This window comes from Eutrigla gurnardus (assembly GCF_963514095.1).
Source record: "Eutrigla gurnardus genome assembly, chromosome: 12".
In the NCBI taxonomy this organism is placed as follows: Eukaryota; Metazoa; Chordata; class Actinopteri; order Perciformes; family Triglidae; genus Eutrigla; species Eutrigla gurnardus.
Genome location: NC_139926.1, coordinates 9214456 through 9241458, shown reverse-complemented (window position 1 = coordinate 9241458; position 27003 = coordinate 9214456). Strand labels below are relative to the sequence as shown.

The window sequence follows — 27003 nt, the reverse complement described above, 5'->3', positions numbered from 1 at the left end:
TCCATTTCTGTCCATGACCCATAATAAAATCCTCTATCAGTCACTACATTTTTTGCTCAAAACCACTGATGTTGATTCCACTTATTCACTTTTAAACTGAGGGCCATTTTATTACAATTGCATTTGGACATTTAAAATGACCAGTCTGAGGCTTTCAGTCAGTGCTTCAACTTTAAAGGACCATGCCGTACGAACTTCTTGTGTTAGTCCTTGGCCTTGTCTCAGTCCTGTGAACGTCTGAGACACCGAGGTGCAGCATCAAAGTAGGTTTCCTACTTATACTACTTGTTGTACTTGAGCCCTTAATACGGAAAACAAAGGTGGAAGTGAGTAATAAGTCATGTAAGTATGTGTGGCTATGTTCGAATATCTGTAGAAGACCAAACCAAAACAGCAGCCGTGTCAGGAATGGAAGAGAGAGGGAACTTGTGTGAAGTTGTGAGCAATCACATTGCAGGTGTGACTCAGTAAACAATGACGAGACCAAGGAAACAGGGACACCTAGTGGAGACTCAGGTCGTCACATGCCACCTTACTGGTACTTGAACGTGATGTGATAACTCTAAAGCTCAGTGTTTGGTGCACAGTGTGTGACTAGCTGGCCACACCTGGGCTTTGCATCTGTCAGAGTTTCCCCTGGAGGTAAAAGTCATCCTTGACAGCACTTATAATTGAGCTGTCAAACTCTTTCCTGCCCTGTTACATTCCAGAACAGATCTCGCTTGGTTTGAACTGAAGCTTTGGGTTCTCCTGTTTCTCGTGATCTGTTTTTATCTTTTCATCACATCATTTTTTTCCATCACCGGCCACAGATCACGCACATGCAACGTGTGTTTAAAAACTAGATATAGACTTAACTAACCTGACCATAAACCCAAACTCACTAACAACTGCTAAATAATACATTGGCAGAGTTTTAAATGTCGGCCATGTTAGTACTGTATTATATATGCTCTATTATATAGTCTATGTTTTACAATTTTCATTAAATATAAGGCTCTTTAATCTGCATTTCTTCGTGATACACGAGACAATATAGTTGATAAATAAAAAAAATCTAACACATACAAAATTAGCTACCTTAATATGTTTTTGTGCTCCTTTGAAATGGATCCCATTCTGACTGTAATGATTATTGATAAAGTTCAAACCTAACATTGTGAAGTCGGCTTCTACATCTCTCAGTTAATTACAGAGTATTTGGAGACTGGAATGTTCCGTGATAGAAGCCAGTTTGAAGAAAACAAAAGGTTACAAGAATGTGAATTTCTTCATTTTGATGGCGGGTAAACAAGATTGTGGACAATGTGCAAAGACAGAGAGAATGCTGGATCCTCACACAGAGAGGCGAGGCACTGCTGAAGCATCACAAGAGAAATTTCTCAAACACAGAGCTGCGTGACTTCGCTGCTCTCCTATTATTCCTCCAGAGGGTAAGGACACCTGGAAACTTTTGGTTCGAATCTGGTCTGCACATTTTTAAATTAGAATTTATCGCTATTATTTACAGCTCTTTGGGTAGCTAAACAAGAAAACATCAAGAAAAACAGTTTAGGGTCATCTTTGCAGGTATGTATACCTACAGGGAATAAATTAATTATTATTGTTCTTCTTCAGCTTAATGAGGCCATTTTAACTGCTCTCAAATATATAATTTATTTGTCATAACTTACTAATAAGAAGGACAGGGTCATTTTTGCATAAATATAGGTTTGGAAAATCTTACATTTTGCCTTGGCTCTATGATGATGTTGAGTTGATCTGTCCGTCACCAGTACAACACTATGGCCTCAAGGGAATTATTGCATCTATGTCAGCATTAAGGTTGAAAGAGAGTTAAGACTGGTACATGGGTCATTAATGTCAGCTTTATTTTGAAATGGTTTGAGCTAAAGTTTGGTATAAAGCTGTAATAAAGAATATAACTGGATGCTCTAGTCACAATGGAAAAGAATCGAACATATTACATTTGACCTTGCAAGAAAGAAAATGTAAACGTGAGGGAATTTTCTATATACCTGATTCCCTCAGTGTAAGATTATTATATGTCATCTTATGAATAGGTTCACATTTAATTTGAGTTATTAAGTGTGTGCTTCTCCAGGCGAGGCAAGGTCACAAACAAGACACTAGCATGTCTCTCATGACCGAACACAAAGTTCTTACCTTTAACCGAGACATAATACAGACGCCGTGGCTGCATCCTCAAGATGACTTGGGCTTTTATGCTTTCCCAGGAGGGACAGTAGACAGACTTGGGGTTGGCACTGCACTGTTTTGTTCATAACTGTACTGCTCAAAAGTTGATTCTCACGATGATCATCGAGCATCAATGAATATTTATGCGTAAGACATCTACCATCTCCTGAGGTCTCCTTGCCTCGATCATACAAATGTCCATCACAATAAATGCAATTTAAAATATTGCCTATATATTTTGCATGAGGATAGACCATTCACTATGAAAGTTTAAATTATGTCTATTCCAACTCTGTTTCAGATCCCTGTCAGCAGAACGCCAACATGCTCTGCTTGATAATTTACCTGACTGCACTCAGCCTGCTGGCAGGTAAGAAGGCTTCACAACTCAAACGTAGTGACACTGACTTTATTCACAGGCAATCAGTGTAGACAGCAGGAAGTTAAAAAGTAGTCCAGCACATAACCCCCCTGATTTGTTATTTTTGTATTTTGTTAAGTACATGATGCTAGCAGACAGTTTTTGTTATGCTTGGACCATAGATTCTCTAGTAAACGTAGTCATGATGACGTCACCCATTGGTTTGTGGACTATGGATTTGAAACCTCAACTTTGGCATTTTAGCCATATGATATAGTCCTTCGCCATCTTGGAATTTTTGCAACCAGTTGATGTAAGTGTATTGGGAATGCTGAGGAGCGACAGATGAATCTGATTGGCAGAGTAGCACCCCGAGCTGCATCGCTATTCAATCTGGTACAATCTGGCTTCTGGTGTGAAGCTGTTAACAAAGTTAGGTTCCATAATTCAAGGTTGACTTTGTAATCGTAGTACCTTATTGCATTGGTAGTGTGGTAGCGATGGCATTGAGGCTGCGGTAGTGGCCTGTTAGCCACAGCCCTGATTTATGCTGTCTATTTAACTCTAAATCACCATAGTTCATCATGCTACATTGAAGAAGACTTGAAAATAGATGTTGAGGCCATAAACTCAAGTTTACAACATATACTCAGATAATAAATCAAGTAAGAAGTAGGGTTATTTTTTCAGAGACTTCCATGCAACCAGATTTTTGTTGTTGCCCCCTGATGGCCAGCAGAGAGAATTAAAGTTTGAGGCACTTTTTGAGGTTTCTGCCTGGTTTGGACAGAGCCAGGCTAACTGTTTCCCTCAATTTCCAGTCTCTATGCTAAGTTGAGGTAATCAAGTGCTGAGTCCAGCTTCATATTAAGTGAACATGAAAGTGGTAACAATGTTGTAACTCTCTGCAAGAAATCAAATTAACATATTTACCAGAATGCCTCACTACTCCTCTCACATCAGTCACAGAGTAGTGAGTTTTTTTTTCAAATGATAGGGACATTCATGCATGTAACTAAATATTAAAGGTTCACAAAATGTTAACATGTGTAATGTGTCTCCATATCTTCAGGTACTGCTGCAACAAACCAGACATTTACCAGTTCTGGGGAGATGAACATTGTCACGTGCCCGATCACCTACTATGGACAGAAATATGACAAAGTCTATGTGAGTAATATAAATGCTTACTTACTTTGCATTGTGCCTGGTAGGCCTGTTCAGTTATCCATCCATGGTCTGCTCTGTGATTGTTCAACAGGTTGCCTTCGATGATAACACATTTTCAGTTTGCTTCAACGGCTTATTCCAACCTGGAATAGAAAATGACTGTATTTTGGTGTCTGGAGGGACAGCTGATAGAGGTGACCTCTTAGTTCTTACTAATGAAGTTCCCACTGGATCCGGGGTTCATAAACTGCTGCCAAATCTTAAGAATGCTGGGAAATGTGTCAACATAATACCTTTAAAAGACCGTCAACAATCAGAAGTGAGTGTTTTTTTTTTCAGTTTCAGTGTTGCTGACAGTTAATAATTAAACATGCAACAAGAAGGAATTTCACACCACAAACTTGTTTTAGTAGTCTCTGTGTCTTTTTGTCCATTTCCTATTGTCAGATTGAACAAGTTGAACTTGGCAACTTTGGGACACAAGCAATTCTTGCACTGAAGACATATTCTGGGTACCAAAATGTTAATGTTGTAAGTATATGTTTATTAAAGCAATAGAGGTGATTTTATACATGTATTTGGGGGGGGGGGGGGGGGGGGGGGTGATGTGAGTTTTCGGATAGTGAGGCAAACCAGCTAACTCTACTTCTTGAAGATTTTGACCACATTTAACCTGTCACAATTTCTTGAAAAAGCTGGATTCAAGAACGCAACCCTTTCACAACAGTTGTAGACAGTTAATATTTTTTCTGGCACCTTCCAGGAGGTAGACACACAGGTCAGTGGTCTTAGCGTTTCTAAACAGACATTCCAGAGAGCTGATACAAACAAGGGTGTCATCGCAGATGTGAGTGGATGTAGACTCTCAGGTAAGTAAAGTCAGTGGTTTCTAAAGTATAATTTTAGGCCTCAAAAATTACTTATAATAACTGAAATTGTTGTTATGTAATTGGCTTCTCTTACGTCCTAGGTGTTGTTTATAAGATAAATACAACAGTAAGGGACCCAAAGATATGCGCTACTGTAACCTGTGATGTGAATGGAATCGCTACTGCCATCAGTGATTGTGGGCCCATGGAGCGTTGCCAGGGTGATGGGAGGTAAATAATTGAAGAAATTATACAAAGGATATCCCCTAAAAAAAAATACATATCAACATAATATTCAACAAAATGATGTCACTTTTAAACAGCTGAACTTGTTGATAATGTAGTTTTTCACATGAAAGCTTTAGCTGATTAAAGCTCAGCTTTAATCAGTCTGACAGGAAAAATAGGAGTTACATTACCTTTTATCATGTTGTGCTGTGTTCACACCACATCATGTCTGGGTTCATGCCATCATCAGAAAGCGTATGTGTTAATATTGTATTCATAAACAATATATAATAGGTGGACGTAGTTGCCGTGACATCACGCCTTGATTTGTGGACTACAGAAGCCTCGTGTTCAGTATTTTGGCAGTCCCAATCTCAGTTTTTGGAAGTAGGCATTTAGTTTTTTTGCAACCATAAGTGACAGAAAAGAGTGGAGCCCAACCGAATGCTGAATAAGACATGATAATAAATAATAATATCGCCTGCCACAAATTTGTGTCTCTGCATGGTTTTCGTTGATGTTCTGTGCCATCACCCCATGTGAAAAGACTGCTTTTTGGTGAGAACACACCATAAAGGCATGGTCACACATGCACAAAATTAAAATTTGCCTCCCTTTTCCTCATATTCTCTGAGAGCAAAAGGAAAAAAATATTCACTTCCAGTGGCGAAGCACATTCACATCTTCACATTCATTATTCGGTTTGACTTTGGTGAACTTACAGAGTGAATGTTGCTTCAGCAGGCAATGATCATGTACTTCTTCATTGTTGGTTGCATTGTGTTCAGATAAACCGATTTTTTATTGTGCCATCAACGTCGATATAATTCCTATATACATTTTCTTGCCACAGGTTAATATAATTTCTCCTTTATTTGTTTCATTTTTGTTGAGTGTCTCGTTCTTCATCAAATTCTGATTGTGTTATTTTCTGTTTATGTCTCTCCTCACCTCCTTTAGTTGCATGTTGAACACCATGTGCTCTGTGACCGGCTTTACTGTCATTGACTTCATTGGCAGAGTTCACTCTGTCCCAGACCGGTGTGGGTACACTCTAATGGGGACCTCATCGATCCCAGGCGTCCGGGTGTTGGGACATTTCCAAGAAAGACGCCGTAAAGATGTTAGTTTTTTGGACCGTGTCATACTGCAGCTGGAAAGGGCAGGTGTTCAGATTTCCCTGGAACAAGGTGGCAGGGTTCAGGTAAGTTACTTACTGCCATAGCTGAAGTAACGTGGTTTCGATGTCACTGATCACTGCAGGCAGTGGCTGATCAAAGTTGTCATGGGCCCTTAGGCTGCATTTTTAATCAAAGTGCAAAAATAAAGAGGTGTTGCTTACCTCTGAGGTTAGGGTTGGGAACAATGGGAGGTAATAGTAACATGCTTTAATACCTTGAAATTGTTTAAGGACAACAGCTTTTGTAAACCTAAAAGGAGAAAGAAAAGAACAAATATTAGACTAGGCTCATTTCATGATAGAAAGTGGGAGACACAAATTTGCAGTGTAACAGTACACAAAATTCACGGTTGATACATATCTCTATCTATGGGTCATTGTCCGTCACATTTTCAGCAGAATAGGGAATACAAAGAAACTGTTACACTCCTAATATACATTATTGGGAATGTAAATCAACTATAGTAAATATAATAATACTGATAAAGTCTTTTTATTTTTTTCCTAAAACTGTGCTTCCCAAATCTTGTAGTCAGTGGTGGAATGTAACTAAGTTCATTAACTCAAGTGCTGTATAAGAAATATTATACTCTTTAATCCACTATTTTTACTTATTATTTGGATTATTAATACAAAATGTAAATCAACTAATAGCCTACATTGTCATATGTATAGCATAAACCACTCAAGTGTAATTAAAAAGTAATTAGCTTGAATTTTTGCTGCACCACTAGTGTTGAACACATTAATAATATTAATACCAAAATATGTATTATGAATATGATATCTGAAATAGGCCCTTCTGCATAATGAGTACTTTTACTTTCGGTACTTATATTATATGTTGATGCTAGTACTTTATTCAATTAAGATTTTAATTGCAGGACTTGCAGGACAGAGTATTTTCCCATTGTATTATTGTTATTTTCACTTAAGTGAACTAGCCGAACATTGGTAGTAAGCATTAAATGGTCTCCAGCACTGATGTGAAGCAACATTAGTGCAGAAAAACATGGTGACTGCTTTGTGTCTAAGTGTCTCCTCTGTCATTGTGCTCCTCTGCTGGCATGAAGCTGAATGACAAAGTGCTGACGCTCAATGCCACAGCTCAGGTGGTCCAGGGAGTGGAGCTCTCCAGGGACCAAAAAGGAGTGACTGCTAAAATATCAGCCTCCAACTACACAGTCGCTGTCCTCTTTGATGGCTACACCACACTAATCCACATGACAGGTACACAAAAATGTAAACCTAAAGGTGATTGTAAAGCCTAATAACATTATGGTTCATATCATATCTGCTGGTTTATTAATCTACATATTTAGTAGAGAAAGCAGGCAGCGACCTCCATTCTGAAAAGTGAAGCCCATGCTGAAGTGTATTAACAGGCATTATTTCTAATGGTCATCAGGGGGCGACTCGTCCGGCTGCAAAAAAGGATTTAATATTAGAAATATGGTCTCAACTGTTCATTAAAATCCTCTTCAATGACCCCACATTGTCCAGTCTGAGGCATTAATTAACTTTAATCATTATCACCTGCTGGTCAGCAAAAAGCAGGGAAAGACAAAACACCACAAGGTAGCCATGAAATTATTGCAAAACACACACACACACACACACACACACACACACACATACACACATATATATATATATATATAACATATATACAACAAACAATACAGTGCATTTAAATATGACAGAAAGACACATTAATAGAATAATAAAATGTTCATAAGAATGAAGAATATGGTAAAAAAAAAAAAAACAAGTGTATAATTATCAATAAAGGTTACAGGCAGCTGCCACAAATGCTTAAATACAATAGCCTGTGTGGGAAAGAATACATATAACACACAGCATATCATTGACCTAGCAAACTAATTTAATTAGGAGAGGGCCATCAATATCACAATGCAACAAGTAAAGAAAGACTCTCATAGGGGATAGATCATGAGATTATTATTTCTTTTTTCTGAGATACAAAGAACATTGATGAGGGCAGAATTTGGGCACCTAGCACTGGGTTTACTGCAACAGAATATAACATTACTGATATCCTCAACTACTGGGAGGCCTTATCTCAAGTTAAAACCAGTGAATACCTGTCCTTTAGTGTGCTGCTGTGTTCATACTCTAAAAGTTTATTGATCATCACACATTCGCTTCTTAAACTGGCCAGGACCAAGTGGAGCACCTGTACAGGGTTTATGTGGCAATTCCAGCCGGTCTTTGATTGAAGAGAGGGTTACAGGACACTCAACCCCTGGGTAAGACAGCAAACAACCATTTGAATGAATGTGTTTATAATAATGGAATTTAAGTAAGACGATGTTCTCCAGTGTTTAATCTTTTGCTGTTTGTTTCCTCATAGCTGTGAGATACAGTATAATGATACTGCTGACAGTTCAATCAACTGCAACACCACAACTGAATGGTAAATACAAACTGAACTCTTTCTTCTTTGAAGAACTTCTTCTTTGTTTCCTTCTTTTGACAAATGTACGCTTTGGACAAAAGAGTCTGCTAAATGACAAAAAAAAAAAAAACTCTGTTTTGATTTACAAACAGGCTTAATGACCTTGTATCTTGTTTATTCTGGAAAGCATGTACCTTACTGTACTTGATGACTGAACTTTCATGTCACATTTTCACTTGGACAGGTGTAATGTTCTGAAGCAGGCTCCTTTCAATGCTTGCAATAAGCACATCAACCCAGAGCCCTTCATGACTGCCTGCAAGTCCACTTTGTGCAAATACCCTCCAGTGGATGGTCTCAAGTGCCAGTTCCTGGAGGCCTACGCCAGGGCCTGCAGCCACCACAACAAAGTCCCTGTGGAGAGTTGGAGGACAAAGACCAGCTGTCGTAAGGCTGTCTTTTTTGTTGTTTGCATGTTTCTAGGATGACATGCTTCCATTAGGGCCACTGTAGGAAAAAACAAAACAGAGCAGAGAGATGTGGGCAATATTCTAAGAAAAAAATGTCTTTCTACTTTTTAAAGTTGCAGATTTGCTACTTTATTACGATGCAAATAACCAGCATTTATGCTAGCTAACTTCCCATGAATGTCGCATTTATTTTTCTAATCAACATCAAAACGTGTGACAAAGCTTTGCTAACGGTGATGGCTGTTGATGGTTATTGTTGGTTTTATATATATGGGTCAAATTGTCATCATATGGGTGTTTATTGATCGGACAGTTGGGCTAAGGCGCTAGCGGTAGCTTTCACTTGTGGTCATAGCAAGGCAAACATCCAGTATTAGTGGATCCAAGCAACTTGTTTCGGCTATATGTAAACTTGAATATATGCCAAAAGAATAAGGAGGTAAGAGAGGCGGGCAATATTCTTTATTATATAAAAAAAGTCGCAAATCTGCAACTTTATAAAGTCGCAAATTTGCTACTTTTTCTCAGAATATTGCCCACCTCTCTCGGCTCCGTTTTTTTTTTTTTTTTTTTTTTTTTCATGCTGTCATATGCTTCATTTAAGCACCTTCTATGAAGTTTTCTATGAACGATTTTTATGGACCTCACGTGTCAGAAGCATTTTAAGTGGATTTCAAGGATTCTTATTAAGTCATTTATGCTTAAAAAAGTGGCACATTTCCTTGAATGATACCAGCCAATTTCATAATTTTCTTATCGGTGGCTTCTCTTGTTGTGTGTTTGCAGCTGCGGCTCCTCAAGCATTCTGTAAGGACAGGTTCTGTAGTGCTCATGAATTCTGTGGTGAAAGCAATGGAGAATCCCGCTGCCTCTGTCGGGCTATTTTTGCCTCCAAGTACAGATCAACAAGCACTTTTGGTGAGTCAGCTATATGGCACAGGAAAATCACAATTGTCTCAACTACTATTTAATTAGAGGCTGAAGGGATTTCTCTGAGAGAGAGCTGTATAGGATTTATGGAATAACTGTGGAATATCCATAAACCTCATATGGCAGGTTCGACCAAGATGTTGGGTCAATAACTACATTAAAAATTAAGTATAACAATTAAGTAGCATTTGGAATTTGCTGCCTTCTGCACAGCAATAAAAATGCTATATTTAGGCTTCAGTTATATATATATATATATATACAATTTTGTTTTTATTTTCTTCTGTTGATTTGACTTGACTGCGTCAATTGTAATATATAATTATAAATATCAAGTATTGATTTTCCAAATATTTTTCCTGCATATAATAATATTCAGAGTTATGTTAAAAAGATACAATAAACAAGTGGACAAAAGAGTAATTTAAGGAACTGTAAAAAAGACCCAAAAGATGTTATTCAATGTTGAATTTTTGCGTTCATTTTTCTTATCTGTGCCTTTTGGATCAATTCATGTAATGTTTTCTATCGGTGATCAGGTGAGCCCACTGTCTGCACGCAGAACTCTGCTTTGGTATCTTTGGCAAACTGTCTCTTGGAGGACAAAGGCATCGACTACACTGTCTTACACCTCAATGACGAGGCTTGCAGAGCTGAAATGGACACGCTGACCCACATGGTGACATTCAACTTCAAAAGAAACAGTTGTGGTACAGTGGTCATGGTGGGTATCCTTCTTTAATTTACTCTCATGAAGCAATCAAATCCCTTTGACAACACGAGAGACATTTGTAAAAGTTGGTGATTAAGGAGAATGTGTCGATTGTTGCACTGCATCCGCTACTATACAGTAGCTTAAAACTTTCATATTTATTACTTAGAATCTAAAAGTGGCTGCACTGAATGTCCAGTAACAATGTCTGTCTCCATGTGACCATTAAGGCAAACAACAGTCAAATTATCTACAAGAACACCATCATGAGACAGAACATCTCCACGTTTGGCCTAATCAACCGTCACAGGCCAGTGCTTATTGACTTCTTCTGCTGTTACAGTCAGCCAGATATCAAGAGCTTGGCCATCAAACTCAAACACAGGTGTGTGGTTGCTGTACAGTATTTAGCTTCAGAGCTGTCACATTTTTGTTACCAAGAGAGGGCTGCATTTCATTGGTTGAAATCCTGTTGCCAGTGCATGGCTCAGCTCTGCTCGATTCAGTTTTTGGTACCAGGTCCTTTTCTATATTCATTTTCCACTGTGGATAGTAATTAAGTGTAGGCATGATTCTCAGTTGATCACCATAAAGATGCCGGTGAAACTGCCGTGACATCATTTTTTAATTGGATACCAAACACCAAATAGAAGAACGTCTGCACTTTGTTTGGTGTATGACGTATCGTATGGAACAAGTGAAGTTAAAAAAAGTGTGGTCGCTTTTATGCAGCAGCTTTCCAGTGTGTCCCACTAGCTACGATTCTAGTGATGATTCTCTGTGGTCTGCACTATTTTAACTCCACTGTCTAATATCAGCTCAACTCGCTTGGAACCTCGACTGAGGTACTAATGGTACTAATAGTAATATAACCATTCTAATGTGTAACAAATTACACTGGACTGCTTGGGAGAAACATGCCTATAGTGTAGTTAGGAAATATCTTTGCTTTTCAGCTCTGTGATCCAGCAGATCACTTCTGGAGAATGGAATTATAATCTGACTATGAAGGCCTACACCAATGCTGACCGCACGAACGCTATCCAGTCAAGCACTGAAATCCAACTGGACGAGAAAATCTGGGTTGAGCTAAAGACGAATGGGTTGGATGAAAAAATGGTTGCTGTGGTGACCGACTCCTGCTGGGCAACTGATCAGCCTTCACCAAGTGGAAACCTGAGATATGACCTAATTATCAAAGGGTGAGACACATGGAGATGCTTGTGGTTATTTAACATATCTTTGTTACTGTTGGCAAGTCCCTGACATCCTGTTTCTGAGCAGCTGCCCTAACCCTGCTGACGAGACGATGAAAGTGGAGGGCAATGGACTGGGAACTTCCAACTACTTCTCTTTCAACACATTCCAGTTCTCAGGCAAGACGGGTGATGTCTACTTGCACTGCAGATTGGAGCTGTGTGTCAAGCACAGTGATGGCTGTGCCCCGGTATGCCCAGTTCCTGAATATATTCACATAAATGGACCAATAAACATGCAAATTGAAGAATATGAAACTCTCCTTCTTTTAACTGCAGAGGTGCAGCCAGTCTACCAGAAAGCATAGATCTGCCCTGCCAAAATATGTGGATGAAAAGCCTGCCTTCATCACCATGGCCTGGACTTATTAGGTACGTGCAACTCTCCTGCTGATTCCCACCTCCCGTTTCTTTGAAGCTTGACTAAAAGCTCATGATAACCACTTTACCTAAACTCAACTCAACTCCAACACCAAGCAAGTGTGGTGTGGAGGAGAGCTTGCACTGCACTCCTTCAGCATCTAAAAGCCTGTCCTCAGCCTTTCATGTAAAAACACAGTTTTTCTCTAACTGGTGAGTACATCATGTTACTATGATTCTACGGGCATTGAGCATGAGTACAGTCAAAAACAGGTGGCCACCTCCAGTTCTAAAAAGTGAAGCCAAGCCATAAGGGCTTTAATCTTGCATTCTCTCTGCTGACCATCAGGGGGCGATTCCTCTGGTTGCAAAAAGAAGTCTGATTGCATTGAAGTCCATGAGAAAATTACCCTACTTCTTACTTGATTTTTTGTCAGAAAACATTATAAACATTAGTTTATGGTCTTAAACTGTAGTTACAAGTCTTCTTCAATACAACATGATTTTCATTTAGGAAAAATTGGAGCAAAATTAAAAGTGTTTATATTTTGGTTCAGTGTATAAACATGGATTATGTAAGAACCAATGTAACGGATTAAGCCAGGATTTTCCAGTTATCCTAGCTAAATTCACTAGGTTTCTGACCATGTTTGGACAAAGTTGTAAGGTCTTCAAAAAACGTGGGAATTGTTTGACATCAAAACCTTCCGCCTGTGGCCTCAACAAGATGACAACATGCTGTATACTTTATCTAGTGTATAATCAATAAAAAAAAAAATCATGTATGGGAATATGACATGAGCTCTCTGCTTTTTCTTTTTAACTATACAGAGCAGTCACTCCATTTCTGGTCTAATTCTCCCTGCTCCTTAAAGGGACAGTGTGTAACATTTTAAGTAACTTATTAGCTAAAATCAATATCTTCATTCATAAATAGGTCCTCATAAGTGTATAATTACCTCTGCCAATAATCTGATTTATCCTCGTAGGCAAAGAATTTCTTATTTGGATTTACATTAGACGGGTAAGTCTCAGCAGGCTTCCATGTCGTTCCGCCATTTTGAAGACTATAACCGCTGGAGAGGGACAAAACACCTAAACGCGATTTTGTTCAGAGCCAGCGTGAATGAAAGGAGATCACATCAGCGAGAGGCGCTTCCAGACACGTAGGGTGCGTGCGCAGGACCGGCTCTCCCCCCTGGAGTGGACAGTGACTTTGGCTGACTTTTTTTTTTCGCCTGTGGGGCACAGATCCCGGATACTGGCTCACCCACGTCCCACTGTTCCCCCTGGAGCTCCCAGAGAGCGACTTTTACCGAGCTTTGTTATTCGACCGTGGTGGACGACCTCTTGCCTTTAACAGTCAGTGTTGTAGAGCAATATAAGCAAAATACAATTTCACCACTAGATGGGAGTAATTCCTACACACTGTCTCTTTAGTGAATTAATGAATACATTGCTTAAAATTTGAGCTTGAGATGTCATTTTTCACTAATAAACTATAAATATACATGACAGAAGTTGGCTGTAACCATGCAAACGTACCAGTTGGTGTGTGTGTGACAGCTGGATTCATCTTAGTCAAGGAATAGCAAATGAGACAATTTCATTTCCACATACATCAGTGTTTGTTTTAGTTTGGAAAATATCAAATATAATAATAATATAACACAGACAGACACACACACACACACACACACACACACACACACACAGTGTGTTGTTAAGACCCACTGGGCTGAACAACTGTCGCCCATTAACTGCTCCTAATGGCTGTGTACATCTAAGACAAGTTTCACACCTGCTTTCATTAGTGTCACATGACGACATCAGCGCAATTAAAGGTGTTACTGTAAGACAAAACAAGCTCTCACATCAACACATGATGCAATCGTTGCTAAATAGACCAACAATTAAAAGTATACAGCTTCATTGTTTTTGCTAAAATCTTCTTTCATGACTAAATATTTATGATGCAACCTCAGCACATTTAAAACATGGTGTAATCTTTGTTTAAAGGATCTGATCACCCAAATCACAAACATATAATGCTATATTATAAATGCAAAACCTGAGAAACAAAAAGGACTTTTTTGTTGGTGAATACACATATAAGACACATGTATTTTCTACCTGTTGCATGTTACAAAACTGTAGAAATCCTGTATATGGCTGATTGTATGGGTAAATCTTTTATGGAATAAGAATCATTTGGTGAGTTACAGACTATAGAAAAGGCAGACATGTAGAGTTGATACAGACTGTACTCCTCACCCTGCAGGTACAGAACACTACATAGGGCTCACTTGTGGAGCCATAGGGGCCCTCAACAAGAGACCTCACATGCCTGAGTCTGTCAATTCAGCTTATCAGTGTGGTGCTGTTTGTTCATGCTATCGGCTGTTGTGTAGTTCTATGTCATTTTTCTTTCATATGTCTGCCCTTTGTCAATGTATGAGTTGGTACAGTACTGTGGAAACACATTTCCTCCTTTGGGGTCAATGAAGTCTAAAGTCTGTAAGTAACTCTGCAGTACTGTGTGTTGTACAGTGAGTATCCATGCAGTACTGTGGATATCTTTGCAGTACTATGTGTAGTATCTCTGTAGTACTATGTGTAGTATACTGAGTATCTCTGCAGTACTACAGAAAGAACTGCAGGGGTACTCACTGTACTGTGTGTATGGTGAATATATCTGTAGTACTGTGTGTAGTACAGTGGATATATCTGCAATACTCTGTAGTACAGTGAGTTTACCTGTAGTACTCTGTGTCGAAGAGTGAGTATATCTGTAGTAGTTTGTACAGTGTAGTACAGTTAGTATCTCTGCAGTACTGTGAAGTAGGCTATCCTACCTAAGTTCTCGGCTCCCCTGATCCCTTCACTGGCCACCAGGAGCCACCCGCATCCACTTAATAGGCTACTTGCGTACCTTGCTGCTAGCGGATCAGGCCCAGCATACATCCAGGACATGGTTAAACCTTACGACCCAGCCCATCCACTCCGCTCTGCACCGGCCAATGGCTTGCTGCGCCGTCACTGCGAGGGACACCAAGTCACTCGACCAAATCACGACTGTTTGCTGTCCTGGCTCCCAAATGGTGGAACAAGCTCCCCATTGCGGTACAGACAGCAGAAAGTCTAAAAAAGCTAAAAACATATCTCTTCAGACTGCAGCTTGGCTAATAAGATGGTTTATATATTTAAACAAAACTGCACTTACATGTAGCACTCTGTAATTTGGCTTATTTGAAGCTTACTTAGGCCTACTTACATGATTCTTGCTGTTCTGGGTTTATACCCCACTGTTGAATGCACTCATTGGAATTCGCTTTGGATAAAGGTGTCAACTAACTGAAATGTAATGTAATACAGTGAGTACTGTGTAGTGCAGGGAGCAGTACAATGAGTATTCCTTACAGTTGTGTGTAGTGCAGGGAGCAGTACAGTAAGTATCCCTGCAGTACTGTGTGTAGTTCAATGATATGTCAGCACCTCCCCGACCTGTGCATTTAGTCAAGTAAGTCTATGTGAACTAGCATTCAGGTTTGCTGGTTAACTTAATCAAACCAAAAGTCATTCTGCAACATGTCAGCGCAGCGCTGCTATTGCAGCTGAATATAGTATTTGACACAGGCCTCCGCTCTGACCTGAGGAAGAACTACACACTGGCTATAATGGGGTTTATACATTATGGAAGTTGGATGTATGTGCACTTACTAGTGTGAATGGTGTGTGTGACAGCTGTATTCATCTGCTTCATAATGGTGTAGAAAATATATAAAAATGTTCATCTTAGTCAAGGAATAGCAAATAAAATTTCATTTCCGCACACATCAGTGTTGGTTTTAGTTTGGAAAATATCTGTTCGCAGTCTTTCTCTCCCTCTCTCTCTCTCTCTCTCTCTCTCTCTCACACACACACACACACACACACAGTTTGTTATTAAGACCCACTGGGCTGAACAACTCTGTTTGTCACCCATTATCTGCTCCTAATGGCTGTGTACGTCTCTGGCTAAGACAAGGTTCACACATGCAATTAAAGGTGTTACTGTAAGACAAAACAAGCTCTAACATCAACACATGATGCAATTCAAAATAAACAGCTTCATTGTTTTTGCTGAGATCATTTCTTCTTTCATGATCAAATATTTATGATGCAACCTCAATACATTTAAAACATGATGTAATCTGTGTAAAGGATCTGATCACCCAAATGATAAAAATATAATATTTTAATATAAATTAGATACCTGAGAAACAAAAAAATGACTTTGTTTTGTTAATGATTACTAATTAATAAATTAGGAGGTATTTTTTACATAATAACTTCAGGACAAAAAATAATAGAACAGAAAATAAAGATGATTTTTGGTCCTCTAGGGAGGAGGTGGTGGTCTACATCAATAGAAGGGCCGGGGTTTGATTCGCTGCTGTTGCAGATGGCGGTGAGCCTGTCGTTGTGGACCTCAAAGCACAGTGGTATCTGAAGGGTCTGCATTCCCGGTTTGGCGGAGCTACGTAGAAACGTTGAAGAGCACCGTTTGTGACTCGTATCCCTTAACGCACTTTTGCCCAAACAGTGACGCATTCAGTCACTGGTTTGATTTCCAAAGTCAGGCTTTATGTTGTCCAGCATGCCAGCTACACCCACTCCAGGCAGCAGGCCAACATGACCCCCAAGGTTAAGAAAGCCATTCAACCCAGCAGCAACACAGGAAGACTTACAAGCTCCCAAGGCGGTTAGAATCCCGGCTCCTCCAGGATGCATACTGAAGATACTCAACCCCAAATTGTGTGAATGTGTAGCTCCTGATATGCAGACGGCTCCTCTGCCATCAGTGTATGAATGTGTGTGTGTAAACGGTTAAAAGAGACTGAATGTAGTGTAAAGTTTTCCCACATTATCAAAATTTGTATATGAACAAATTAAGACGTATAATGAGAGTATATAGTGACAAACCCACAGAGAGTTATCACAGTTGGCCTACAACTATATTCTAATGAACTGTAAGTCAAGTCAAGTCAAGGCAATTTTATTGAAGCACCTTTGAACAACCAGGCAATTCAAAGTGCTTTACACAAAATATTAAAAGCATTTGAAAGAAACACATACAAAATAATTATAAAACACATTAAAAGCAAGCAAATAAAATCAAATAAAAAAATCAAATAAAAACAAGAATAGCAAAGGAATAGAAATTACAGTGCAGTATAAGAAGTTCGTAAATAGTATTGTGTACTGAAAGACAATACGATACGATGTGTTTTTTATTCATATCTTGCAATCATACATGTAGAAATATACATCTCGTATGTAATCAGGATATGAACTAGGAAAAGGCCCCAAAAAGCTGCAAAGAGCTGCTTGTCTGCGGGGAAACCTGAACAGAAGAGTAATACACAGTGTGGACAAGAAACATAACAAAAACATAAACAAAAAAATACAGTACATAAACCCCAGATATTGCAGCAGTATCCAAAAGGATACTGCCACGCCATCTCCCACCCCCCAGATCATAGTAGGAACATACTGGAAATTACAATCAACAGTAATCAGACCAGGCGGCCTTAAGTTAGTATAGCATGATTGACCAGTGGACATTTGGACCTTAGACACAATTGGACAGAAATTGCTTTTTTACATACATCTTTACATCATTCTCCAAGTTATTCCATAACTGGAATCTCCGGCAAGTGACACTAAAGTTTGTGGTTTTGCGTTTCCGTGTTTTCCCATTAAACAGGAGTTTATTTCTGGTGTTGTGACTATGCAGGGGACTGCAGATGGGAACAAGTGCACACAGACTTGCATTGGATTGGTTTAAAACCTGATAAACAGTACATACGTTTTGAAAAATATTCAGGTTGGCAAGCTTTAATACACCTGAGCTCTCAAAGAGAGGACCAGTGTGCTCTCTGAAATGTGACCAAAAGATGGTGCGAATGACTTTCTTTTGAAGTGATTGTAATTTATAAAGATTGCTCGGAAAGGTGTTACACCAAATTATATTACAGTAAAGTAAATGTGGTTTGAATAAAGATCTGTACAGGGTGAGTAGTGCTGAGAGAGGAAGGTAATCTCTTAACTTAAAAAATAGACCTGAGTAACTAGATAATTTCTTGGTGAGTTGCTCAATATGATGTTTAAAATTTAAGTATATTCATCAATGTGGACCCCCAGGAATTTTGTGTTTTTTACTCTTATTTCATGTCCGTCAATGTTAAGGCACATGTTCTCTACCTGTCTATTTTTATTAGATCGAAAAATGATATAATTAGTTTTTTTTACGTTCAGAGAAAGGTTGTTGCATTTAAGCCATAAGTTCACTTTCTCTATTTCTTAATTTGCAATAGATTGTAATGCAAGCGGATCTTTGTGTGATAAGAGCAAGTTAGTGTCATCCGCAAAAAGTACTTTTTTGAAAAGATTGGTTGAGTGGACAAAATCGTTCATATAGATAATGTAGAGTAACGGCCCCAAAATTGACCCCTGGGGGACCCCATGGTTTATGATTTTTTTTACTGGATTCTTTACCATTTATACGTACATACTGTTTTCTCTCATAAAGATAGTTTCTAAACCAATCCAATGCAACACCTCTAATACCATAAAAAGACAGTTTCTGAAGCAAAATTTCATGATCGATGGTGTCAAAGGCTTTTGACAAGTCTAAGAAGATGCCGACAGAGAGATCACCTTTTTCAATAGTATCATATACCTTTTTAGTTAGATCAAGAACCGCCATACATGTAGTTCTTTTTTTCCTAAAGCCATACTGAGAAGAATCAAGAATATTAAATGTGTCTACGTACTTAATTAGTCTGGTGTATACAATTTTTTCAAAAATTTTAGAAAGGGAGGGTAAAATTGAAATGGGTCTGTAATTATTTAAATCATTTTTATCACCAGACTTGTAGACCGGAACAATTTTTGCTATCTTGGCCATTTTTGGGACAAACCCCAGTGATAGTGACAGATTAATGCAGTGGGCCAAAGGATCCGCAATTTCGTTAATAATGGCTTTTAGGATAGTACTGCAGATCTTTTCATGCTCCTGATAGTTTCAGATACTTCAATATAATTTGTTGGCATGAAGTAAAATGAATTCTGTTTACCATCTTGTAAAAACTGGCTAAAAGAGGTATTCAAAGGTTGGACTATGTTCTGGGCAAGATTTTCCCCAATAGAGACAAAATGAGAGTTTAGAACATCTGTAAGGTCAGCATCACCTGCCGCCACGTTTCTCTCACAGTTCAAGTCATCAGGTAACACAGGACTCTTTGGGCCCCTCCCGAGAACGTTGTTGAGCACCTGCCAGGTTTTTTTCCCATTGCCCTGTGATTTAGCCAGGAGTTCCGAGAAATGGTTTCGTTTGGCCTTTCTAATCATTTGTCTAAGTTTGTTTCTAAATTGTGTAAATGTTATTTTATTTTCATGTAATGGATTTTTAATGTAACGTTTATATAAATTATTTTTATGAGTAATAGATTTTTTGATGTCCCTCGTAATCCAGGCATTTTTAATTGTAGTGCCATTTGCAACAACTTTCTCAGGGATGGTGCTCTGCATGGAGTCCGTTATTTCATATTTCAATGAGTTATAAGCGATATCAGGATCACGGCAGCTGTAAATATGATCCCATGCTTTGCTTTGCATGTTTTCACGTAAATTTGTTAGTCTTTTTAAGTTTAGAACCTTGGCTTTTTCTTTATATAGTAAAAGTTTGAATTTGTTCGACAGATGCATGAAAAGAACAATAGGCAGATGGTCAGAAATCGCCGAGAGTATTACACCAGAGTCAATACTCACGTTTTCAATGTTTGTGATACAATTGTCAATGATGCTTCTGCTTCGATTCGTTACTCTTGTGAAAATATTAATGGTGGGAAAGAAGGAAAAAGAATGAAGTGTATTTATAAAGTCATTTTTTGTTGTATCATCTTTAGCAATGTCAATATTAAAGTCACCGAGTATGATACAATCTCGATTTCTATTATTTATGTGATATAGTGTTTCTTCTAGTTTTAGTCTAAATATGTCCGGGTTGAAACCGAGTGGTCTGTAAATGATACCAATGATACGTTTTTTTCCGTTTATAGTATTCATCTCAACAAAGAGCAAGTCAGAGTAACCATCATTCACCATTAAATCATCACATACATTTATACAGTATTTGGATTTTACATACAAGCATACTCCACCTCTGTTAGAATAAGTTCTATTTCTGACCATTAGGTTATATCCATCTATATTTATGCTATCAAGGTGAGAGTTTTCGTCAAGCCAGGTCTCACTGCAGCCCACAATGTCAAAACTATGGTTTGTAGTAGATAGAAGGGAGTCAAGTTCCGTGTGGTGTTTATTAAGGCTTCTAATGTTTGTGTGAAATAAGGAAAAATTGTGTTTCTCCTTCTTTTCTATTTTTTGATCAATAGTGTAGGTTTTACAACTTATGTGTTCGCCCATGTCAGAGAAATGCTCATCATCTCTGTCTAGATCTTCAAAGCCCATTATAGGTCTGATTATGGAATACTCCTGGTTCCCTACTGCTTTCCTTAATCCCCCTTTCCCCCTCCCTTCCCAAGACAGACATTACAGACAAAAGTAACCTAAAATACATAAAACATATAATCTTAAAAATTAAATGCATCAAAGTCAAAGTGTAGCATTGGTCATGCGTTACCCACTCACGTCCCTACATATTAGTAAAACAAAAAGAAAACAGGAAAGTGACTGGCACAGTATAATAAGTCCCAACAATCATCATGTAGAAAATGTATAGTCAAGTATAGTCAAGGAGGAGTCTGTTGAATGTTGAGTTTTTTATTCTTTGTTTGTTTGTTTTTTGGAGTGAGTGTGGGCCTACTGTTTGCGATGTGTGTGTGCGCGTGTGCATATCTGTAGTAGCCTACGTGACATTGTAGCTTGTTAATAGCGTTTGTAGCCCGCATTCGCAGGGGGGATGATAGCAGTTTACTCACGGCTTCAGCAGTCTAGCAAAGTTAATGATCATGGAGTTTTCTAGATCTGGTCGAGTGTAGAGTCTCGCAGCTGTGGATGAAGCCGTGGAGCTGGTCATCAGTTGGGTTACAGTCATGGTGCTGTTCGTATCTGTAGAGCTATTAGGCTGCTATGTGTGATGGTCGGGTCCACCGACGAAAGAAAAGAGCATTCTGCGGAAGTGGGCGGCTAATTGTGTTGCAGGTAGGGTGATGGCCGAAGCCCCAGCCATGATGAGTGAAAGTAGCCCCTGGAGAGCTGGTCAGCCTGCTGCACCCCATAGCCGTACAACCGCTTTATCACAGCCAGTTGATTTTGGTGTGGTCTTTGTAGAGCTCGTTGTTGACATACAGTTTATCAATCACCAGTTTCACCTTTTGTTTCTGTTTCCGCTTCTCCTTGAGTATGGGAACAAGAATGCGTCTCCTATCCATGATTTCTTTGGGATACTGGTCGTTCAGTCCAGGGGTGAATCTTTTAGCTCCCGTCCTCTTCTCATGATAGCGTATCTCATTTTGAAGTGGGAGAGGCACGCTACGATAGGCCGTGGCTTGTCGAGGGTCACTGCCCCAAAGCGATGAACCCTCTGGAAGTCCACCTTAGCCAAGTCAGCGTCCGGCATTTTCAGAGAGTCTTTCAGGAAAGTTATCACCTTTTGCTCAGTTATGGTGGAGTCCTCCTCCTCGTCTTCCTCGAGCCCCGAAATGACAATGTTATTTCTCATACTCCTGCACTTAAGTTCAAGCACAGCGTTGTTTAGTTGTTTGTTCTCCTTTTGAATCGATGCAGTGGTAGTTTTCAGCTCCTTTATATTCTTTTCCAGCGCTTTGTTTTTCCGCGTTTTGATAGTTTGCGAAGTCAACGGAAGCTTTCAAGGCTAAGATTTCGGCAAGTAGGTTTTTTATTACCTCCAGGTTATCAAGCTTGGCTAATTGAGTTTCAATATTTGTTAGCAGGCCACTGATCTCTTTCTCGAAGCTCGACATGTTGGTTTGTTAGAAAGGATGGCCCTCTTCCGTCTCACTCAAAGAAAGTATTTGTCTGGATCTTTTCCTGGCGTTAGATTTTTCAGGCTGCATGAAGTTGACGAAAAGTGCTCAAACTTTTCCGATATAGTAGGCTAGATCAAATCAGTAACTTTGACCTGTTTAATTAGTATTTCATTTTCCAACGGGGACGCGGTGAGCTTCGCATGCACCTGCTACCTCATACCGGAACCAGAAGAACGCTACATTCCAGACGAAACCAAAAGTCAGTATTGAGTGAGTATTCCTTACAGTTGTGTGTAGTGCAGGGAGCAGTACAGTAAGTATCCCTGCAGTACTGTGTGTAGTTCAATGATATGTCAGCACCTCCCCGACCTGTGCATTGTGTCAAGTAAGTCTATGTGAACTGGCATTCAGGTTTGCTGGTTAACTTAATGAAACCAAAAGTCATTCTGCAACATGTCAGCGCAGCGCGGCTATTGCAGCTGAATATAGTATTTGACACAGGCCTCCGCTCTGACCTGAGGAAGAACTACACACTGGCTATAATGGGAGGGGTGGGTTTATACATTATGGAAGTTGGATGTATGTGCACTTACTAGTGTGAATCGTGTGTGTGACAGCTGTATTCATCTGCTTCATAATGGTGTAGAAAATATATAAAAATGTTCATCTTAGTCAAGGAATAGCAAATAAAATGTCATTTCCGCACACATCAGTGTTGGTTTTAGTTTGGAAAATATCTGTTCGCAGTCTTTCTCTCTCTCTCTCTCTCTCTCTCTCTCTCTCTCTCTCTCTCTCTCTCACACACACACACACACACACACACACACACACACAGTGTGTTATTAAGACCCACTGGGCTGAACAACTCTGTTTGTCACCCATTATCTGCTCCTAATGGCTGTGTACGTCTCTGGCTAAGACAAGGTTCACACATGCAATTAAAGGTGTTACTGTAAGACAAAACAAGCTCTAACATCAACACATGATGCAATTCAAAATAAACAGCTTCATTGTTTTTGCTGAGATCATTTCTTCTTTCATGATCAAATATTTATGATGCAACCTCAATACATTTAAAACATGATGTAATCTGTGTAAAGGATCTGATCACCCAAATGATAAAAATATAATATTTTAATATAAATTAGATACCTGAGAAACAAAAAAATGACTTTGTTTTGTTAATGATTACTTATTAATAAATTAGGGGGTATTTTTTACATAATAACTTCAGGACAAAAAATAATAGAACAGAAAATAAAGATGATTTTTGGTCCTCTAGGGAGGAGGTGGTGGTCTACATCAATAGAAGGGCCGGGGTTTGATTCGCTGCTGTTGCAGATGGCGGTGAGCCTGTCGTTGTGGACCTCAAAGCACAGTGGTATCTGAAGGGTCTGCATTCCCGGTTTGGCGGAGCTACGTAGAAACGTTGAAGAGCACCGTTTGTGACTCGTATCCCTTAACGCACTTTTGCCCAAACAGTGACGCATTCAGTCACTGGTTTGATTTCCAAAGTCAGGCTTTATGTTGTCCAGCATGCCAGCTACACGCACTCCAGGCAGCAGGCCAACATGACCCCCAAGGTTAAGGAAGCCATTTAACCCAGCAGCAACACAGGAAGACTTACAAGCTCCCAAGGCGGTTAGAATCCCGGCTCCTCCAGGCTGCATACTGAAGATACTCAACCCCAAATTGTGTGAATGTGTAGCTCCTGATATGCAGACGGCTCCTCTGCCATCAGTGTATGAATGTGTGTGTGTAAACGGTTAAAAGAGACTGAATGTAGTGTAAAGTTTTCCCACATTATCAAAATTTGTATATGAACAAATTAAGACGTATAATGAGAGTATATAGTGACAAACCCACAGAGAGTTATCACAGTTGGCCTACAACTATATTCTAATGAGCTGTAAGTCAAGTCAAGTCAAGGCAATTTTATTGAAGCACCTTTGAACAACCAGGCAATTCAAAGTGCTTTACACAAAATATTAAAAGCATTTGAAAGAAACACATACAAAATAATTATAAAACACATTAAAAGCAAGCAAATAAAATCAAATAAAAAAATCAAATAAAAACAAGAATAGCAAAGGAATAGAAATTACAGTGCAGTATAAGAAGTTCGTAAATAGTATTGTGTACTGAAAGACAGCGGCAAACAGAAAAGTCTTCAGTCTTGATTTAAAAGAGCTGAGATTTGCAGCAGACCTGCAGCTTTCTGGAAGTTTGTTTCAGATATGTGGTGCATCAAAACTGAAGGCTGCCTCTCCATGTTTGGTTCTGACTCTGGGGACACAGAGCAGACCTGTCAGATAATCTGAGAGGTCTGGATGGTTTGCAGCTAAGCAGAAGATCAGAAATGTTGGTCCTAAACCATTCAGTTTTTTGTAAACCAACAATAGTATTTTGAAATCAATTAGACAGGAAGACAGGTAGCCAGTGTAAAGATTCAGAATTAGGAGGTTTGTTATTGGTCTATAATTGTTGATTAGTGAAGTGTCTAAATTGATCTTTTTTAAGAGAGGCTTGATAACAGCAGTTTTCAAGGCCTGTGGGAAGACACCTGACAGACGAGACGTGTTAACAATCTGTAAAAGAGCTGGGGTCATGCAGTTTGATGCATTTTTGAAAAGGCCTGTTGGCCGAATATCAAGGCAGCAGGAAGAGGAGTCCAGATGTTGGATGATGTCCTCTAAGGTTTAATGGTTAATCACATGAAATTGTGCCATTGTTTTGAATGGATTTTGAGTGGACACATGGACAATACATGTCCTGCACCTGATGTGGAGGCGCTGACTGCTTGCCTAATTTTCTGAATTTTGTCAGTGAAGGAGGCAAAGTCATTGCCTGGTGGAAAGCAGTTCAGTGGCTACTGACACAGGAGGGTTTATTAGCCTGTCAGCAGTAGTAAACAATGAAGTGTGGAGGGGGCAAAGGGAGGACAGTTATAAAAGAGTTGTGGCATTAAAGCTGGCAGTCTTCAGCAGCCATTCCTTTCTGATGATGGAGACACTGGAAGGAGTTAAACTCTGCTTTCCACAGCTCAACTCCTCCTGCAAGAAGCCTAGACATCCACACACGGAGGCCATGCTGATTAATGTTCTGCTTTCATCCATTTCCCTGATCACTGTGGCTCTTAACCTGCTGGTCATCATCTCCATCTCCCACTTCAGGCAGATATAATCATCTAAAATATTATATATAACCTGAACAGTTATTTCACAGCTGTATTGTGGTTCTTTGACGATGATGTACAGTGTGTAATAACAATACTGCATGTTTGCCATTGCCACACTGCATTTCTCCATTTAAAGAATGACATGTTTTATTATGGATATATGATTACAATATGTCGTGATGTTATTTTTTCTCTGCAGACAGCTCCGCACCCCCACCAATCTCCTCCTCCTCTCCCTGGCTGTCTCAGACCTCCTTGTTGGCCTCCTAATGATGCCGGTTGAAATAATCTACATAGAAGCCTGCTGGCTTCTTGGTGACATCCTGTGCACTCTTTATTATTTTGTAGACTACATAATTACGTCTGCTTCAGTAGCCAACATGGTGCTTATATCAATTGACCGCTATATAGCTATTTGTGACCCACTGTCCTACCCCACCAAGGTCACCAATAGAAGAGTAATACTCTGTGTTTTTTTGTCTTGGATTTGGTGTGTTTTCTATAGGATTTTTCTTTTACATGATCACCTGCAAAAACCAGGCAGGTCCAACTCCTGTTTTGGAGAGTGTGTAGTTATCATCAATTACATTGCAGGAGTGGTTGACCTTGTTTTTACTTTTATTGTACCCGTTACTGTCATCATATATCTGTATATGAGAGTATTTTTGGTGGCTGTGTGTCAGGCTCGAGCCATGCGGTCTCAAATTGTCGGCCAACATTCAGTGACTGTAACTGTGAAGAAAAAAGAGCTGAAAGCAGCTAGAACTCTTGGTATTGTTATAGTGGTGTTTTTGTTATGTTTCAGTCCCTACTATTACCCAACTCTGGCAGGTGAGGACACTTCAGTTGATGCTTCTTCTGCAGCCTTTGAGATCTGGCTGACACATTTTAATTCCTGCTTGAACCCTGTCATCTATGCCTTTTTCTATCCCTGGTTCAGAAAATCTATTCAAATCATTGTGACACTTCAAATACTGAAGCCTGGCTCCCGTGATGCTAAATTACTATTGTGAAACTTACGGAGTTTTTAAACTAGAGTTTTCAACTGAGGTGTTCTTTGTGAAAATGGAAATATAATCATTTTTCTTAGATCAAGTGAAAACCTGCTGTTGTCCTTTATTCTATTGTTATCTTGATTAAACTTGGTCTCCATTAAAAACTCTGCAATCAATTTTCAGATGTCATATACTGTATGTTTATTTTTTATTTGACCTTTATTTAACCAGGAAGTCCCATTAAGATCAAACATCTGGGACACAAAAATGAGTCTCCTTGGTGACGGTCAGGTGTTTGTTTGACTCATCCATACACTTCAACCTCATCCTAACACAGACTTTGTCCAAAGCACTTGCTCTTAATGTCATGTGGTGTGATTATAGCATGATTTCAAATGCAAAACTCCTAATAAATCCATCTGCTTATTGTGAAATCATGAAATCATTCAGGAAGCAATACGCAAGCTATATTTAAGGCCCTATATAAAGCATATCAGCACCGGTAATTCTCCCTGATGTATAAAGCTGTCAAAGGCTGCTAAAATCATGCTGGTATCTTGTAAACTGTCAGTTCTATAAGTCCATTAAAAAGTGTGTAACAGAGACCCCATAGTAATATGCCTCACGTTGGGCCACATTTCATCTTGGTGTGCGTATTTATACAGTCCTGTGTCTGCC

The 27003-nt window shown here is 39.2% G+C and overlaps 1 protein-coding gene and 1 pseudogene across 3 annotated transcripts; both read left to right on the top strand.

The window, feature by feature from the left end:
• The first annotated feature begins 1298 nt into the window (after positions 1 to 1298).
• LOC311021670 (alpha-tectorin-like) lies at positions 1299 to 25669 on the top strand. 2 transcript variants are annotated; one of them, XM_084022377.1, is made up of 19 exons: positions 1299 to 1433; positions 2501 to 2569; positions 3633 to 3730; positions 3822 to 4049; positions 4178 to 4261; positions 4494 to 4599; positions 4701 to 4830; positions 5788 to 6031; positions 7081 to 7237; positions 8190 to 8277; positions 8382 to 8444; positions 8671 to 8873; positions 9683 to 9814; positions 10366 to 10550; positions 10769 to 10923; positions 11495 to 11740; positions 11823 to 11985; positions 12074 to 12166; positions 25530 to 25669. In XM_084022377.1, the coding sequence occupies exons 2-18, from the start codon at positions 2524 to 2526 to the stop codon at positions 12164 to 12166; spliced, it is 2421 nt and encodes an 806-aa protein (XP_083878503.1). In that variant the 5' UTR covers positions 1299 to 1433; positions 2501 to 2523; the 3' UTR covers positions 25530 to 25669. The 2 variants fall into 2 exon arrangements, with proteins under 2 accessions (XP_083878503.1, XP_083878504.1); XM_084022378.1 differs by lacking the exon at positions 1299 to 1433 and adding an exon at positions 1440 to 1569.
• Positions 25156 to 26514, top strand: LOC311022374 (trace amine-associated receptor 13c pseudogene; annotated as a pseudogene). Its single transcript has 2 exons — positions 25156 to 25325; positions 25530 to 26514. The product of its transcript is annotated as a trace amine-associated receptor 13c pseudogene (transcript).
• The last annotated feature ends 489 nt before the right edge of the window (positions 26515 to 27003 follow it).

Bases quoted from the DNA above. Each gene is read 5' to 3' on its own strand.
- LOC311021670 (XM_084022377.1), top strand. From the start codon at position 2,524: ATGCTCTGCTTGATAATTTACCTGACTGCACTCAGCCTGCTGGCAG. The intron at 4,831-5,787 runs GTAAATAATTGA...CACCTCCTTTAG, and splicing joins CGTTGCCAGGGTGATGGGAG to TTGCATGTTGAACACCATGT. The intron at 10,551-10,768 runs GTGGGTATCCTT...GTGACCATTAAG, and splicing joins GTTGTGGTACAGTGGTCATG to GCAAACAACAGTCAAATTAT.